Raw genomic sequence first — 16,289 nt, 5'->3', positions numbered from 1 at the left:
TGTAAAAGACTCTGGACACAAGTCCATGGCACATATGCTAATATATGTGTACAGGTGACACTGCACTTTGTACTTTAGCCAGTCAAACTGTATGCAAAGCAAAAAAAAGAAAAAAAAAGTTTTCAAAAAAAAGAGGAAAGGGGCAAAAGATCTGTGGCCTAGCACAAAAGACATGGGCTTTGGTAACCTGTGGGTCATCTCCTAGCAATGTCCCTGGTTAGTGGATATATTAAGTGCAGGAGCAAACTTTGAAATTGCTGTGAAGAGGTAAAACCATTTCACATTTTTATAAGCAAAGAAAACAAGAAAAGGCAAGGTTTTATGTCTCTTGTTGTTAATCTCAGCGGGTGGTGTTGATGAGTTAGACCCAAACTAGATGTGACATATAGTTGTTTGTATCTTTCTGGACACACTTTGGCAAAACTAAAATCAGCTTTGGGAGGTTCTGAGGGGAAGCAAAGGAACACTGTATTGGTGAGCTGATGAGAAAGGCTTGCCTCTACACCTACCATTCCTTCAGTACAGTCTCTTAAAACGCTCTCTGTGTCCTAAAGCTCTCTCTCTGTCTCTCTGTTAGGAAAAAGACACACCTGGCTGCATATCAGGTGTAGTTGGAATCTTAGATTCTGTGACCTCATTCTCAAGTTAATGATAAGTAGAACTTGGATTAGTGCAAACAAGTGGGCTCCTGAAGAGCAGGTTGATTATGAAATCCAGATATAACAGTTCAAAGATAAATGTTACTCCTGTGCTGATTAAAATAAAAAGAGTAGTCACTTTGGTAAATCCTGTGATATTTCATCCAAAGCCAGCTCAGCTCTCATGATTGAAAGGTGAATGGATGTACTTCAACTAGTAGTAAAAAAACATAGAAAGTACAATCCAGGATCACTAAAAATGTATTATTTTCATATGACAATATGCAGTACTGTCCCACATGCTAGAAGTCTGGAAGGAGCGAAAGTATCTTCAACAAAGCAATACATCAGAAATACCAACGTTGTTGCAAAAATCTTGCAATTCTGTTGAAGAAAGGAATGCTACACAATACCAAGGTTTCAAGGGCAGCCATAAACCCTGGATCTTTGGCAGTGCTGAACTGAAATTCAGTATGTCACACAAACAGCAGCTGGATAATATCATGTATTCAAGACCAAGACTATTGCAGCAGCCTCTACATATTATTTTCCTTACCGGTTTACACACTCCAGATATTTTCTCTTCCTGACATTTTGCCCATGCCTAACATTTCAGATTATCTTGCCTAACAAAAACAGAGCCAGTGGCATTCCTAAAACGTTAAATTTTGATTAATGAAGAACTTAGCCCATAGAGAACATTTTTAAGCTAAGTAAATGTAGGTTAATTGCTACTGAATTCATTCTACCCAGCCTTTTGATCATGTAGTTCATACAGTGAATGGTTAAGGCTGGCTAAACTAGCTATAAGCCCCATTGGATTTACTTATGAGTAGGATTGTGTTGAAACAGAGTTATTTTTAAAAATGCACTGCTTAGACTTCCCCATCTTTCAAAGCGCCAGAAATTTAGCCACATATAATCACCATGTTTGGTGCTAGGGGTTCAGACCATAGAGTAAGTTGTTTTGCCAGACTTGAGTAGGTTGCACCCCTCTCCTTGAGTGACGGAGGGTCAGAAAATTCTCTTTGTCATCTCTTTTCCACCATGTGAATCTGAACAGACCAGATGGCTCCAAGCTCAGGCTGTGTGTTTAGAAACATTTTTAACCAAGCTATGTAACTAGGTTTTCTGCCTGAGTTTTTCTTGCTGCTGTATGGAAAAACACATGAATCTGACCTTTGATGTGTTTGTAAGTAAACCTACACTTTAATTTGCTGCATGTTTTGTAATTTTAAATATTTGCTCGGGGTCTCTTACCGGGAGAGTGCTTGCCGCACACCTGAATCTAGGGATCCAAAGAAATTCTTCTTTTATTGACTAAACCTAATCATAAACTGATGCAAAAAGTATTTGAACAGTAGAGATTCCAACTGCGTTTGGTGATTATGTAAACATTCCAGGTTAATTATTCCACAATTAAATATATGGAACAATAGTAGAGTATGAGAACATGCCTAATTCAAAACAAGGCAACTGTTGAGTGAAAGCCTTTCTTTTCACTTGTTTTAATGACATTTTGGGAAAATGGGCTGGGGAGTTTGTCTTATATATAAGATATAACTGTTTATTTGTAGCTATAATGAAAACACAAAAATTGGACTTTCTTTTTTTAAAAAACCCTATGAGACTACCTGGCATATTGGATTTCTTTTTTTCCTTTTCTTTTTTAGTACAGGCTTGTACTGCAAATCAAAGAAGGAATCTTCTTCACTATCAGAATTTTCAGGGTGAAAATATAAGAGCAAATACCTGATGCCATGTAAGGTATGAGAATAATGAATTAGATGGACTGGTATAAGTCTGAGCCATTTATATTATCTTAAGCAACAGGCTTGTCAAACACAGCAGTGACTTCTTGATAAGTAAGGAAAACAAATAGTCATAATTGTTATTGGATGTCAAGTGTATTTTAAAAATAATAATGGCATACTGTCATTTCTATGAGCTAGAGATAACAGAAATATTTCCTCAGCCTTTACAAAAGTGATTTCTTCTTATCTATTGGGAATTTTACTCCCCAAAGTCTTGCAAATCAGTTATCTTATATAAACTGTCACTTGTCTAGACTGTGCAGAAATGTCCTCTTTAGGTTTGCAGAGACCACATGCTGACATTATATTTAGTTGGGATCCAAATAATTAGTTCTGCACATATGGAAGGCAACTTTGGGCTAACCAAGAGGCGAGGTCCGAGTCCAGTCTGAGGTCAAAGGTGCAGTATGGAGGCAGTCTGTAAAAGTTGAAGCTGGTTGCAGGGCAGGTAGTTGGGTGAGGTCAGGAGCTCCGGCAGGTAAGTAAGACAGGGTTCAGGCAGGAATTGACAACCAAGGAAGTTGCTCCCGCAACTTGGGACTGAGGCTGGCTGGCTTTTATCTGCCCTGAGGCACAGGGCAGCCCCGATCCTCAGGTGACTCGCCTCTCCTGGCCTGGAGGTGAGCACTCCTCCTGCGGGAACTTAGTTCCCTCCGCCTCTCTGCCCTGAGCCTCTGCAGCTCAGGAGAAGCTGGAGGGTTACTGGACCCAGAGGCAGCCTCAGCTTCTCCTGACGGAGCTGAGAGTGGAGCACCTGAAGGCAATGGGTCCTCCACCTCCTCAGGAGCCAGAGCAGACTCAGCTGGTGCCTGCACCTGAGGATCCAGCACAGGTGAGGACCCTTCAGGCCCAAGCCCCAGACCTGGCTCAGCTGGTTCTAGAAGTGGGGAATCCTGTGCTGGCTGGGATTCCTAAGGTTCAGCATCCGAATCCGAATCCCAGGCCATCACAATAACTCTGTCACAAGTGCCCTAGTCCTTATTCCATGTCTGTGGGAAGGGGGGGTTATTGTTTTGCTTTTTAAAAATTATTTATTTGTTTTTATTCTGTATTTTATTCTGTAAACCGCCCTGAGACCTTATGATGAAGGGAGGTATTTAATCTAATAAATAATAGACATAAATAATAATTGGCTGTTGCTTGTAGAGGCAATGCTTTGATTATCAACCTGATTTTTTATGGTTCTCCATAAGGCCCCAGGGCAGGTTTCAGCAATTAGACAATACAACATTAATAACAATTTGAGATAAATTACAGTCACGAGAATAGGGTGGGTCTGAAAAAATATAGTTCTCATGTGTCAAAGGCTAGGGCAAAGAGGTATGAATCCAGCATATGATTTACACTTCTGGGGGCAGGGAATTCCACAACTTGGGGGTCACCAAGGGGAGTTCCCTCACCTGGGCCTCCAGCTCCCAAACATTCGAGGAACACCTCTGCTGGTCTTAACACTTGAGAGGGCCTATAGGGTGTGGCCTTTCTTATTTTGGAGTGGTGCAGTAATTTATGGTTTTAAACACTAATGTGAGGACCTTGAATTGGGCCTGGTGAAAAACTGGCAACCAGCACAGCTGTTTTAAAATAAAGTTATGAGAGTTCTAAATGGAAGCCCAGAGAGCAATCTAGCTGCTGAATTTTGTTAAGGCGTTTAAGAACAGTTTATTAAGACTTTCTGTGTCAAGGAAAAACATTTTCTAGCTGCTGCATAGTTTACCAATTTAAGTCTCCAAGTTGCCTTCAAGGGCCTCCCCAAGCCATTGCAACAATTGGTTCTGAAAATGACCAGAGTATGGAATACCGTTGCCGAGTAATCTTATGACCAAAAAAGGCAGAACAGTCATACCTCGGGTTACAGCTGCTTCAGGTTGCGTTTTTTCGGGTTGCGGACTGCCGAAACCTGGAACTACTGGAATGGGTTACTTCCGGGTTTCGGCGGTCATGCATGTGCAGAAGCGCTAAACTGTGCTTTGCACATGCGCAGAAGCGCCAAATCGCAACCCGCACATGCGCAGACGTGGGTTGCGAATGCTGTGGCTTGCAAACGTGCATCCCGCATGGATCATGTTCACAACACAAGTGTCCACTGTAGTTGGTGAAGCACTCATAGCAGGAAACCAATACTCCAATCAATGTAGTTGTTATCAGTGCTTTTTGAGGTGGTATGCACTGGTACACCAAATCACCACCTCCCCCCCACCTCCACATTACAAATTCACACGACCCTCTTACGATCGCCAAAACGCCTTCTAGGAAGGTGCCTGATGATAATAAAAAAGGTTGCACTAGAGCAGAGGTGCTTTGGTGCAACCCTTTTATGATTCTCAGGCAAGCTCCTGGAAGATGCTTTGCCAAACTGCTTCTGGGAGACTGTGCCTACTGCCACGGGAAATGGTGGAGGTGGTAGGCAAAGATGCAAGGAGGGAGTGAGTGGATGGGTGGGCAGGAAAGCGGCAGCGGTTGGATGGTGCTGGGGTGCGTGTGAGCAGGCAACGGGGTGGGGGGATGGGAGAGCATGGTGAGTACAGGCAGCGTCCCCCCTAGAAATAAAGCACTAACTATTATAGCCATTATGGTTTGTAGCCATTGATAGCCTTTTCCTGCATAAATTTGACCAGTTCTAGTTACAGGTCTTTGTCCATGGAGTTTTCTTGGCAGGGATACTGGAGTGGCTTGCCGGTTCCTGCTCCAGGTGGATCACGTTTGGTCAAAACTCTCCACTATGACCTGTCCATCTTGGGTGGCCCTGCACAGCATAGCTCATAGTTATTCAAGCCCCTTCGCCACGGCAAGGCAGTGATCCATGAAGGGGAATCACCTTGCCAACAAAGGTCCGTATAGTAAAACCTCTGGTTTTCCCAGTAGTGATGTATGGAAGTGAGAGCTGGACCATCAAGAAGGCTGATCGCCGAAGAATTGATGTTTTTTAATTATGGAGATCAAACCTATCCATTGTGAAGGAAATCAGCCCTGAGTACTCACTGGAAGCACAGATCATGAAGCTGAGGCTCCAATACTTTGGCCACCTCATGAGAAGAGAAGACTCCCTGGAAAAGACCCTGATGTTGGGAAAGATGGAGGGCACAAGGAGAAGGGGACGACAGAGAACGAGATGGTTGGACAGTGTTCTCGAAGCTACCAGCATGAGTTTGACCAAACCGCAGAAGGCAGTGGTAGATATGAGTGCCTGGCGTGCTCTGGTCCATGGAGTCATGAAGAGTCGGACACGACTAAAACGACTAAACAACAACAACAAAGTTACAGGTAGATTGCTGTGTTGGTCTGCCGTAGTCAAAACAAAATAAAATAAATGACAGTTCTCTTTCTCAAGCTCTGGGAAAAAGACCTTTCATTGCCTACAGACAGCCACCCAATCTTAAACAACTCCTCGCCCACAATAATACAACAACCAGAATTAACATGGACACTGGTACCAGAGCCTGCAATAAACCCAGATGCCAACTTTGCTGCCACATACACCTGGACAACACCATTACTTGCCCCAACAACATCAAACATACCATCGCAGGACTATTTAATTGCTCATCTTCTAACATTGTGTATGCCATCAAATGCCAACAGTGACCTTCAGCTCTCTATATTGGACAAACAGGCCAAACGCTACGCCAAAAGATAAATGGACATAAATCTGATATCAGGAATCACAAGACAGAGAAACCAGTAGGAGAACACTTCAGTTTCCCAGGGCGTTCTATATAAGATCTCAAAGTAGCTGTCTTATTACACAAGAATTAGACTGGAAAGAGAAGTTGCAGAATTGCAACTTATTACCAAACTTAAAAAACCATGGAGAGACCTGGTCTGAATAGAGACATTGGATTCTTATCTCATTATACATGATAAAGCTATTTTTAGCCATCTCACCCCTTGCTTTTCCCTGTAAGACCAATTGCAGTCATTAACAGTCGTCAACAGGTTCACCACACCTATCAGCCAATCACCCACTTTCACCACCCTTCTGAGTAATACCTCTCCCCACCCTCTCACTATATATAAGGGTCTGGTGGCTTCTGTTTCAGTGTATCTGAAGAAGTGTGCATGCACACAAAAGCTCTTACAAATAACTTACTTAGTTGGTCTCTAAGGTGCTACTGGAAGGATTTATTTTTATTTTTATTTATTTATTTATTTTGTTTTGTTTTGACCAGTTCTGTTTTAAGGCCATCCATACTGGCAGCCATCACTGCCTCCTGTAGGAATGAGTTGCATAGTTTAACCGTATGCCATGGGTTTATCTGTCCCGATTCTTCCAATATCTAGCTTCATTGAATGCCCAAGAATTCTAGTATTATGAGAGAAGCTTTAAGGCCTCCTAGCCCCAGTGCTTTTTTCCCTGGGGGTACGCGGGGGTACACATACCCCTAAACATCTTGTGAATCTAAGTTTGGCCTCATTGAGGGCAGTATTTCAATATGAGTAGGAAAATGAGAGCACCCCTAATTATTTTTTTTAGAAAAAAGCACTGCCTACCCCCACTCCTAGCCAACATGTGATTTTTGTGCAACAGCTGTATGCATGTAGCAGAGGATCTCTATGCAAAGACTAATCCATGGGTGGAGGGCAGGGGTGGAGTGGGCAGCTGTAGTCCCAATTCCACTCCCAACCCCATTGCATTGATATATTTTTTTAAACAAAAATGAAATTAAACTGTAGAAACCATACTGAAATTGCAACAGTTGTTTTCATCATAGACCAATAGTTGTGTCTTCACTTGGAGATCTGCATGGGAGGGCAATCCTCACCAATTGCAAGGATACACAATATCATGGGCTGTCCCTTAAATCTGCTAGATGACATCGCAAGGGATCGTTGCCTTAGGAGAGTGAGAAAAATTCTCAGAGATGATTCATACCCCGGCCATCACCTCTTTAATCTTCTACCCTCGGGCAGGAGATATAGAAGTATAATCAGCCGTACCAACAGGCTAAAAAATAGCTTCTATCCGTGGGCTGTTAGGTTGTTGAACAAAAAATAACATAGCAAAATTGACTTGCGAGGTGGTGTGTTGTTTGATAAGAGATTGAGTGTTTGGGGGAGGAGGCTTGCTTAATTTCATTGTACACAGGTTGTACAATGACAATAAAGAGATTATTATTATTATTATTATTATTATTATTATTATTATTATTATTATTATTATTCCTGCTCCTGCAGGATCACTGTGGGGCTTCAGAGCCCTCTGTCAATGAAGGATCTCTGGTGACATATTTTTTCAAGTCAAAACAGACTTCCCATTGAAGGGCACTGGATTCAGCTGGCTAGCCTGTGTGCAGAGATCTTTCCTTATATCTTGTGATTACAGAACTTGATTATAATTTCTCTTGATCATTCTTTGCTCTAGGAGGTGAGAGTAGGAAATCTGAGGGTCCATTCAATATCCATATCAGTCAGTTGTAGCTCTGGGCTCCATTCTGCTATCCAGCCCCTCTCAGAACTCAGTCACATTTGTGCCCTCTATCTCCTTCAAGACCTTTCACATGCAGGCTCAATCCGCACACATTATTTCTCAAATCCTTCTCCCATCTATCAGTTAAAAGAGATAGTATAAAACCTGCATCTACTACTGCTGCTGCTTCATATATTTTGGAAGATACTTCATCTAAATATTTTCTAAGTGAGGGCAGAGGATATAGCTACCCATTCCATTTCCATTTCTTTCTTTAAAGAAGGGAAATCTCCCTGTCTCTATGGGTTTGGTCCCATAATCCTCAGCATGCCTTCTTATTCTTCCAGGCCCACATCGTCATTGTGCATCAACATTCATTTTTAGCCTTCTGTTGTTGTTGTTGTTGTTGTGGTGGTGGTGGTGGTGGTGGTGTGTGTGTGTGTGTGTGTGTGTGAGAACATTCTTGCTTCACATTGCAGCAAGGCTGGTATTTGGGTGGATTTTTTTAAGGGTTGGAATTAAGCCATCATGTTAGGTTCCTGTGCACAATCTGTGCTGAATTAAATCTTTCAATCATGGTTCCCCTGTGAGCATATGAAGTCTGTTTTGAACATTACAATGATGTAAACGAACAGCAATGCAAGGCACTTGAGGCATTGGTGTGATGCCTGAAGCTGTTCTTAGTGGCCATTTTGGTGTCTGTTTTCGTGATTTGGTTGCACGTGGGAGGAAATGAGCTGGGCGATTTTTTCCTGGTTTTTATTTTGAGTCACAGGCTGTTTGAGACAGAATAGACAGAATAAGAAGAGTACTAGCATATTCCTTTTGACGCTAGCTTAGGAGCAGTGTCCTCTTTCTCAAGCAAGCGGAAATGCTGCTGCTTAGATGGTATCTCTGCTGCAGTGAGGTTCCAGGTTTTTGAACTCACCAGGCTCTTTATTTGTGGAACCTCAGACTGCACCATCTAAAAACAAAGAAAATGACCTCTTCCCACCCCCAGCTACTGCTTTAGTCATATGCAAATTTATGCAGATTAAATAAATTAAAACATGATTTTCATCTTTTCTTAATTCCTTAATTAGGAAATTCCTTAATTAGGAAATTCTTAATTATGAGGTTTATAGCCAATGGTATTCCTACTCAGAGTAGATGCATTGAAATTGATGGAAATGATTAACTTGGGTACATTGATGTTAATGGGTCTACTCTGAATACAACGTAGTTGAACGCTGCACAACTTCAAGGTTTCATGTTGGGTTTTGCTGTCTAAATGTACTGATTGTGACAACTTGGTGCGCCAGGGTAGCTGTTCCTTCAATATACATTGTATAATCTGTATCTTGTGTTGATAGGGACTATTGCCCCATGCCTAATGCTGCTGTCTTCCTCCCCCCCCCTGAACAGCAGTGACCATTTTGTGCGTGTCCAATTAATGTGCAACTACCGACATGCAGGTACTTTTGGACCCGGAAGAGGGCAGAACAGGGACGGAACAGGGGGCAGGGCAGAACGGGGGGGGGGGGCAGACTTTTGCACACTCTGCTAATGTGTGTGTGGGGGGGCAAGAACGGAACCCCCATGCCAAATGGTTACTGCCTGTATTTATTGTTAATGTGCTGCCAAGTCTTCCTGCGACTGTTGTGAAAGTGTTTGTGTGTGCGTGTATATTTTCATTGTTACCCTCTATTTCTTCACCTTCATATCGTCTTTCAAAATGTTCATACAGTTGTCTGAAATGTATCTGAGATGAAATTAGAGTCCCAGTGAAATCACCAGAGGCTTTATAAAGTATCATAGGTATTGTTCATAACTCTTGCCCCAGAAAATAACTCACATTTTGCAGTAAGGAGAGAAGGGAGAGGGGCTTTGGCTAGTAAACTTGCTTTGTCCTAAGGTGAACCTCTAGTGAGCTAATATTGTTTAGAGAGGAACAGATAATAAACATAGTGAAATGCTGTTTGTACTTATGAACCAGCAATGTATTTGCTATACCTGATCCCACCTATTTACAAAATTGCATTGACAAATTCCTTTTGAACTGCACACCTTGCAGTTACAGTCCAAATCATTGTGGCTGGTGGTCCCTAGATCCACCACTGTAACGAGGGCAAACTACCAAATAAACATCTGTTCATCAATAATATCAACATTGTAACATTTCAAATTTATTCCAAACCAGACACAATCAATCACAAAAACCAACACAATGCCAATCAATATTTTTATCTAAATACAGTGCGTAAGATGGATTCAGATCTCCTAATATCTTCTCAGAGTTTGCCAAGTAATACCATTCACAGGATTGTTAATGACATGCTTATTTTATAATCTATTGGCAGCCATGTGGCTTTTGGACAGAAACTGTATAACTGGGATATATTTAAACCCAGAGAACAAAAACATTTTTAAAAGGAAATATACTATAATCATTGCTATTAATTGGTATTATAATGCTAGGTTTCTATGAATCTATGTAAATGCTTTTAACATGCCCACTGTGTTCAATTACTTCGTTGTTTGTAAAAGAGACTTCTGCCATATCCTGCCTTACTTTGTTGTTTTTAACAGCCATACAAAAGAAACAAGTTGAGATATTATCAATCTTCTTTCTTCCTTTTGCCAATTAGTACCTCACTGACAAATACTTCTATAGCAACCAATATTACTCCTACATAAATATTATAAATTCACAGATTCTTCTAAATAGCGAAAAAATTGTATTGGGTTGTATCCACATTCATTAGAGTATAAGTTCATCCTCACAACTGTTGAATTCCCTAAACCATCTCCTGAAGGTTAGGGGATCTTAAGAAAAGACCTGGAAAATGGTGTGAAGGTTAGCAACTTACCGCTCGCCATTTGGATAGCAAAAGACCTAACACCAAAAATATTTAAAGCTGAAATTCAACTAAAAACAATATCTGACCATAATGCAGTGTTTGTTTGGCTGAAGGGGTAAAAGAAAAAATCATTAAGATGGAGGCTAAATGAAACACTATTAAACGATGAAAAAACAGTAGATAAAGGATTAAGGGAATTTTTTGCATTTAATCTAAACAAAGGAACAGACTCCAAAATTGTCTGGGACGCCAGCAAAGCAGTCCCTAGAAGATTTTTTTTTATAAAAGAAAATTGAATTCATAGAAACCAAAAAGAAAAAATAAGCAAAAAATTGTGGAAGAAATCAGAAAAAATGAAAAAGAATTATATAAAAATCTGGATAACGCAGAACTTAAAAGAAATATTAAACTACTCCAATCTCAGTATTCTATGATAATAAATGAAGAAACTGAACAGTTTGCAAAATTACTATTTAAAGGGGCATAATAGTGCTGGAGGAGACTCTTGAGAGTCCCATGGACTGAAAGATCAAACGTATCCATTCTTAAGGAAATCAGCCCTGAGTGCTCACTGGAAGGACACATCGTGAAGCTGAGGCTCCAATACTTTGGCCACCTCATGAGAAGAGAAGGCCCCTGATGTTGGGAAAGATTGAGGGCACAAGGAGAAGGGGACGACAGAGGACGAGATGGTTAGATATTGTTCTCGAAGCTACCAGCATGAGTTTGACCAAACTGAGGGAGGCAGTGGAAGACAGGAGTGCCTGGCGTGCTCTGGTCCATGGGCTCACGAAGAAGCGGACACGACTAAACAACTAAACAACAACAACAACAATAGTGCTTTAAACGTATGGAGTTAATGTGGCCTTGGACTGCACACATAGTATAGCTTTAAAGCATATTCTAAGTATATTCTTTCCCTCAAAGAATTCTGGGCATTGTTGTTTACCCTTCACAAAGTTCCTTTTCTCAACAACTCAGTGCCCAGAATTCCTTGACGGGCCAAATGGTTATATGTGATCCTCCTTTTCAATACTGTTTTACATCTGCAAACATTTGGGTCTTCATTTCCAATCTGTGCGTGTCCGATAACTCCCCAACTTTTTATTCATCGTTGTCCTGCTTTTGTTGCGCTACAGTGCAATAGATGACCATAGTGAAATAACACTGGGGCAGCATCTCAGAACAACTACTGAAATGGCCTGCCACCATTAACACACTATTAGCATGTCAATGTCATGCCGCTGAATACCCTCTGGAAAAAGCACCTGTATGGAGGGGCCTATAATGATGGCCTCCATTTGTAAGTTAATAATCAACATTTTCACTTTACAAAAGATCCAAGCATTTGCACTTACTGTGTGAGAACGATAGCCACGGCATCATTTAGGACACTTTCACCAAAGAGGAGGGTGTAGAGATCTGTATCAACATGAAGCTCATGGAAAATAGCCAGGACTGTCACTAGAAGGAATAACAAAAAGAGCTTGTCATGTTCAGAGATCTGCCATATCCAATGTCTCTCATCTGGGCAAATCTTGGGTTAGGTTTTAGGCTTAGGCTGCAAACCCAACCCCACTTACCTGTAAGTATGTCCTACTGAATAGGACTTACTTGGTTAGGATTTTGCTGTTTCTCAATCTGCAGTATGTTTCTGAGCACAATTCAAAGTGTTGCGGTTGACCTTTAAAACCCTAAACGGCCTTGGCCCAGTATACCTAAAGGAGCGTCTCCACCCCCATCGTTCTGCCCGGACGCTGAGGTTCTGGCAGTTCCCTCACTGAGAGAAGCAAAGCTACAGGGAACCAGGCAGAGGGCCTTCTCGGTAGTGGTGCACGCCCTGTGGAACACCCTCCCATCAGATGTAAAAGAGATAAATAACTATCTGACTTTTAGAAGACATCTGAAGGCAGCCTTGTTCAGGGAAGTTTTTAATGTGTGACATTTTAATGTATTTTTAATCTTTGTTGGAAGCTGCCCAGAGTGGCTGGGGAAACATAATTCTTTCTGGAGGTCCGTTCTTAACCTGAAACTGTTCGTAACCAGAGGTACCACTTTAGCTTATGGGGCCTCCCGCTGCTGCCGCACTGCCGCTGCACAATTTCTGTTCCCATCCCAAAGCAAAGTTCTTAACCCGAGGTACTATTTCTGGGTTAGTGGAGTCTGTAATCTGAAGCGCCTGTAACCCAAGGTACCATTGTAACAATTTTTTTTTATTATTTTACTTCCGATGTTACATTATTAACCTGCTATACAGTTTTTGCAGTCACTCAAAGATGGGTATCTGTATCTAGATTGTTTCAGGCACCAGAGGGACATAGATTTTCCCATCAGGAATCCATTGGAAAAATTACTAATGATTTGTAGTATTGGAAAAAATAGACAGTATCTCATTGCATTTGTTTCACTACTGCTGTGGTACATTGCTGTGCAATTGACTATAAGAGCAATCCTAATAGTCACTAGAATGAGCAACTTTGGAAGCAGAGGGTCTTCAACCTAGCTGGGGTCACCTACCCCAGCTCAGCCAAATATATGCTGTAATAAATTGCTCACCCCAAAGCCAAAGCTGTTGTAAGAACCCCCCTCCCTTCCTGGGGCATCAGTTGTTTGGAATTCTTTGCTCTGCAGACACCTTTATCTTGTGCATATGCTTTTTGGAGTGGAAGGATGGTCCTTTTTAGAGAGGGATGCTACTTTGAGACTCCATCTGTACTATATTTAAAACTGTATTGTACCACCTTAGATAGAGAATCCTGTCAGTTGTTAATGGTGCTGAGAGTCGTTAGGAGACCCCTATTCTGCTCACAAAGTGGTTTAACTATCAACCCCCTTCCAGAAAACTCTGGGAACTGTAGCTTTGTCAGGAGGAATAGAACTGTCCTAATGACTCGCATCAACCTTAACAAACTAGAGTTCCCAGGATTCTTTGGGGGAAGTGCAGGTTTACACTGCAGTAATGGAACTGGAAAGTGGGGGTGCAAAAGCTGAATGTGTGCCTGTTTTCTTCAATCCCCCAGGAGGAGGAGTGTGCTTCAAATGCAGTGGCACAACTGATGGACTATATGCAGCTGGCGGAGATGACCGGCAGAATTCGAGACCTGGGAGAAGAAAGGATGGAAGAGGACTGGAAGAAATTTAAGACTTATTTACAAAAATATTGTGATTTAATGGAATGTTAAGAAAGATGCTTGGTTATAAACAATTGGCCATCACTAAAATAGATCAGGAAATGATGACAAGAGAGATTAAGAGAAACAAAGTTGAAGGATAATTATTTTAATGTATTTTATTGGTATACAAGTTGGAAATAAGATGATAATTTGCTTGACAAAAATTTATTAATGACGTAAATGGGAGCGGGAGGCGTGAGGAAGTTCAAAGATGACAGGAAACTTTGTTAAAGCAAAATAATACTGTTTATTATTAATGTACTTTTTTCTTTTTTTCTTTAAAAATCTTAATAAATATTTATAAAAATAAAAAACAAATGCAGTGGCACAAATCTGTAGCGGAATCAATGGGAATTACAACAGAGTTGAGCAATAAACCTGTATTTTAAAAAATACACAGCACCAAAGCAGCTGGCATATTCTCTTTGAGCCTCTTGTTTCCTTCCCACTTTTCATTGGCCAAGGGGAGAGAAGCTTCCCCACTAAACCAACCATGTTGAAAAACCCTTATGCTAAAAATAACTGTTCCAGTTGTAATTATAGATTCCTGGCACTGCTAATCAGCCATCCTACTCAAGGCTTAGTTCAAGAAAAAAACAAACCCATCAATAAAGCATTTTAATTACCAAGCTTATTTCCTCCCTCCCTACAACTTATATTTTCCAGCTGTTTTGCGTGACTTGGGGGGGGGCAGGGCAACCCACATCAGCCATACAGATGTAACCATAGAAACCCCAAACAGAAAAGAGCATTCTGATTATCAGCCTAAATGAAGGTAAGCGAGTTCACGTAGCTTTGAAACAGTTCTGCTTCAGCAAACCTTTATTGAGGCAAATGTTTTCCAAAGCCTTAAATGTCAAAGTGGAGGGGGGAGGGAGGTACAAGTATGCAAAGTAATTTCCGATTAGAATGTCAATACCTCCAGAACGCTGATATTAAGAGCTGAATTAGTTCGGCCTTTTCAAGGTTGTGTCTCTTCAGGATGTAGGTGGGAGAATAGAGTTTGAATGTTTCCCACGTCCAAGGAAAGTCCCCTGCACATAGGAAAATTAGTATGTAAGGGTAGGGAGAAATGCTAGCTGGAGTCTTTCTCCCTGAAACAAAGCTCCAGAAAGCTTTAACATGGTGGAAGATTCCCTTTTGCAGCCCATCACCCACATTTTGAAACACTGCAGATCAGTGTTTGAAACACTCAGAGCAGACCCACAGCAATCAATGGGTTTAAGTTAGCCCATGGAAGATGTTGTGTGGTATTTCTGAATCTGTACTGAAAATTTATCGAAAAGTCACTTGTCCTTCTCCCTTCCCCATTCTTAATGCATTGTAAGGAGAGCCTTGCTGGTGACTGAGCTCCTAGTGATTGCTCAGGAGATGGTACAAGTCTCTCAGTACTTCTGCTTTTCCCGATTCTCTTTTCCATATAATAGTCTGTAAGGCAGGTATGGAGAAACTGTGTACATTCTGATGCTGCTACAGTCCAGCTCCCATAAACCTCAATCAGTGCGGCCAATGGTCAGAGATGATGGAAGTTGCAGTTCAACAACATCAGGGAGGCCACAGGCTCCCCATCACTGCTCTAAGCCAGGGGTGAGGAAGCTGTAGCCGGCGAGCTGAACTAGGCCCACTAGGCTTCACATTGGGCCTGCAAGACTATTTCAGGCAAGCCACACCTATCTGCCCTGCACCTGATGACATCAGCATTTCAACAGGTATGGGCAGGGTTTGGCGGAAAGTAGGGGTAGCAGGTCTAAACCACAGAGCCTAGAGCTTGCCAATCAGAAGGTTGGCGGTTCGAATACCTGCAATGGGGTGAGCTCCCGTTGCTCGGTCCCTGCTCCTGCCAACCTAGCAGTTCGAAAGCACGTCAAAGTGCAAGTAGTACTGCTCCGGTGGGAAGGTAAATGGCATTTCCGTGCGTTGCTCTGTTTCGCCAGAAGTGGCTTAGACATGCTGGCCACATGACCCGGAAGCCGTACACCGGCTCCCTCGGCCAGTAAAGCGAGATGAGCGCTGCAACCCCAGAGTCGTTCGCGACCGGACCTAACGGTCAGGGGTTCCTTTACCTTAACCTAGGGGTAGCCGGCACCAAGGCTCTTTTCAAATCCCAGGGCAAGGTGGTGCTTTGAGAGGGAATTCTGAAGATGTTACCCAAAGCTCCTCCCAATGTGCTTTTTTTTGTCCTGTGCTTTGAATTCGTCACCTGAAGATCATTGGATTTTCAAAGCACTATGAAAATTGGGTTTTTTGGAGAACCCTGGGGGCAAAAAGCAAGGCCACTTGATGTCATCACGGCCCACCACACTGAAAGAGCCTTGATACAATTAATATGCATGATTGAATTAACATGGATAAAACACTGCAAAAAAGCGAGGTCCCTGTATGCCTTGGTAATGTAGAAGGTGAAGGGAATGAAATTCAAA

General features: G+C 41.9%; 1 protein-coding gene across 1 annotated transcript in view; it reads right to left on the bottom strand.

The window, feature by feature from the left end:
• The window catches only part of SLC9A9 (solute carrier family 9 member A9), a 260,732-nt gene that overhangs the window by 173,011 nt on the left and 71,432 nt on the right, over positions 1–16,289 (bottom strand). The window contains exon 6 of the mRNA XM_081911454.1: positions 12,055–12,160. Coding sequence (XP_081767580.1) covers positions 12,055–12,160 — 106 coding nt within the window. The remainder of the gene's footprint in view (positions 1–12,054; positions 12,161–16,289) is intronic.

Source organism: Podarcis melisellensis, assembly GCF_964234715.1.
Source record: "Podarcis melisellensis genome assembly, chromosome: 5".
NCBI lineage: Eukaryota > Metazoa > Chordata > Lepidosauria > Squamata > Lacertidae > Podarcis > Podarcis melisellensis.
Note: the sequence above shows the minus strand (reverse complement) of the source record. Positions and strands in the feature narration are given on the sequence as shown.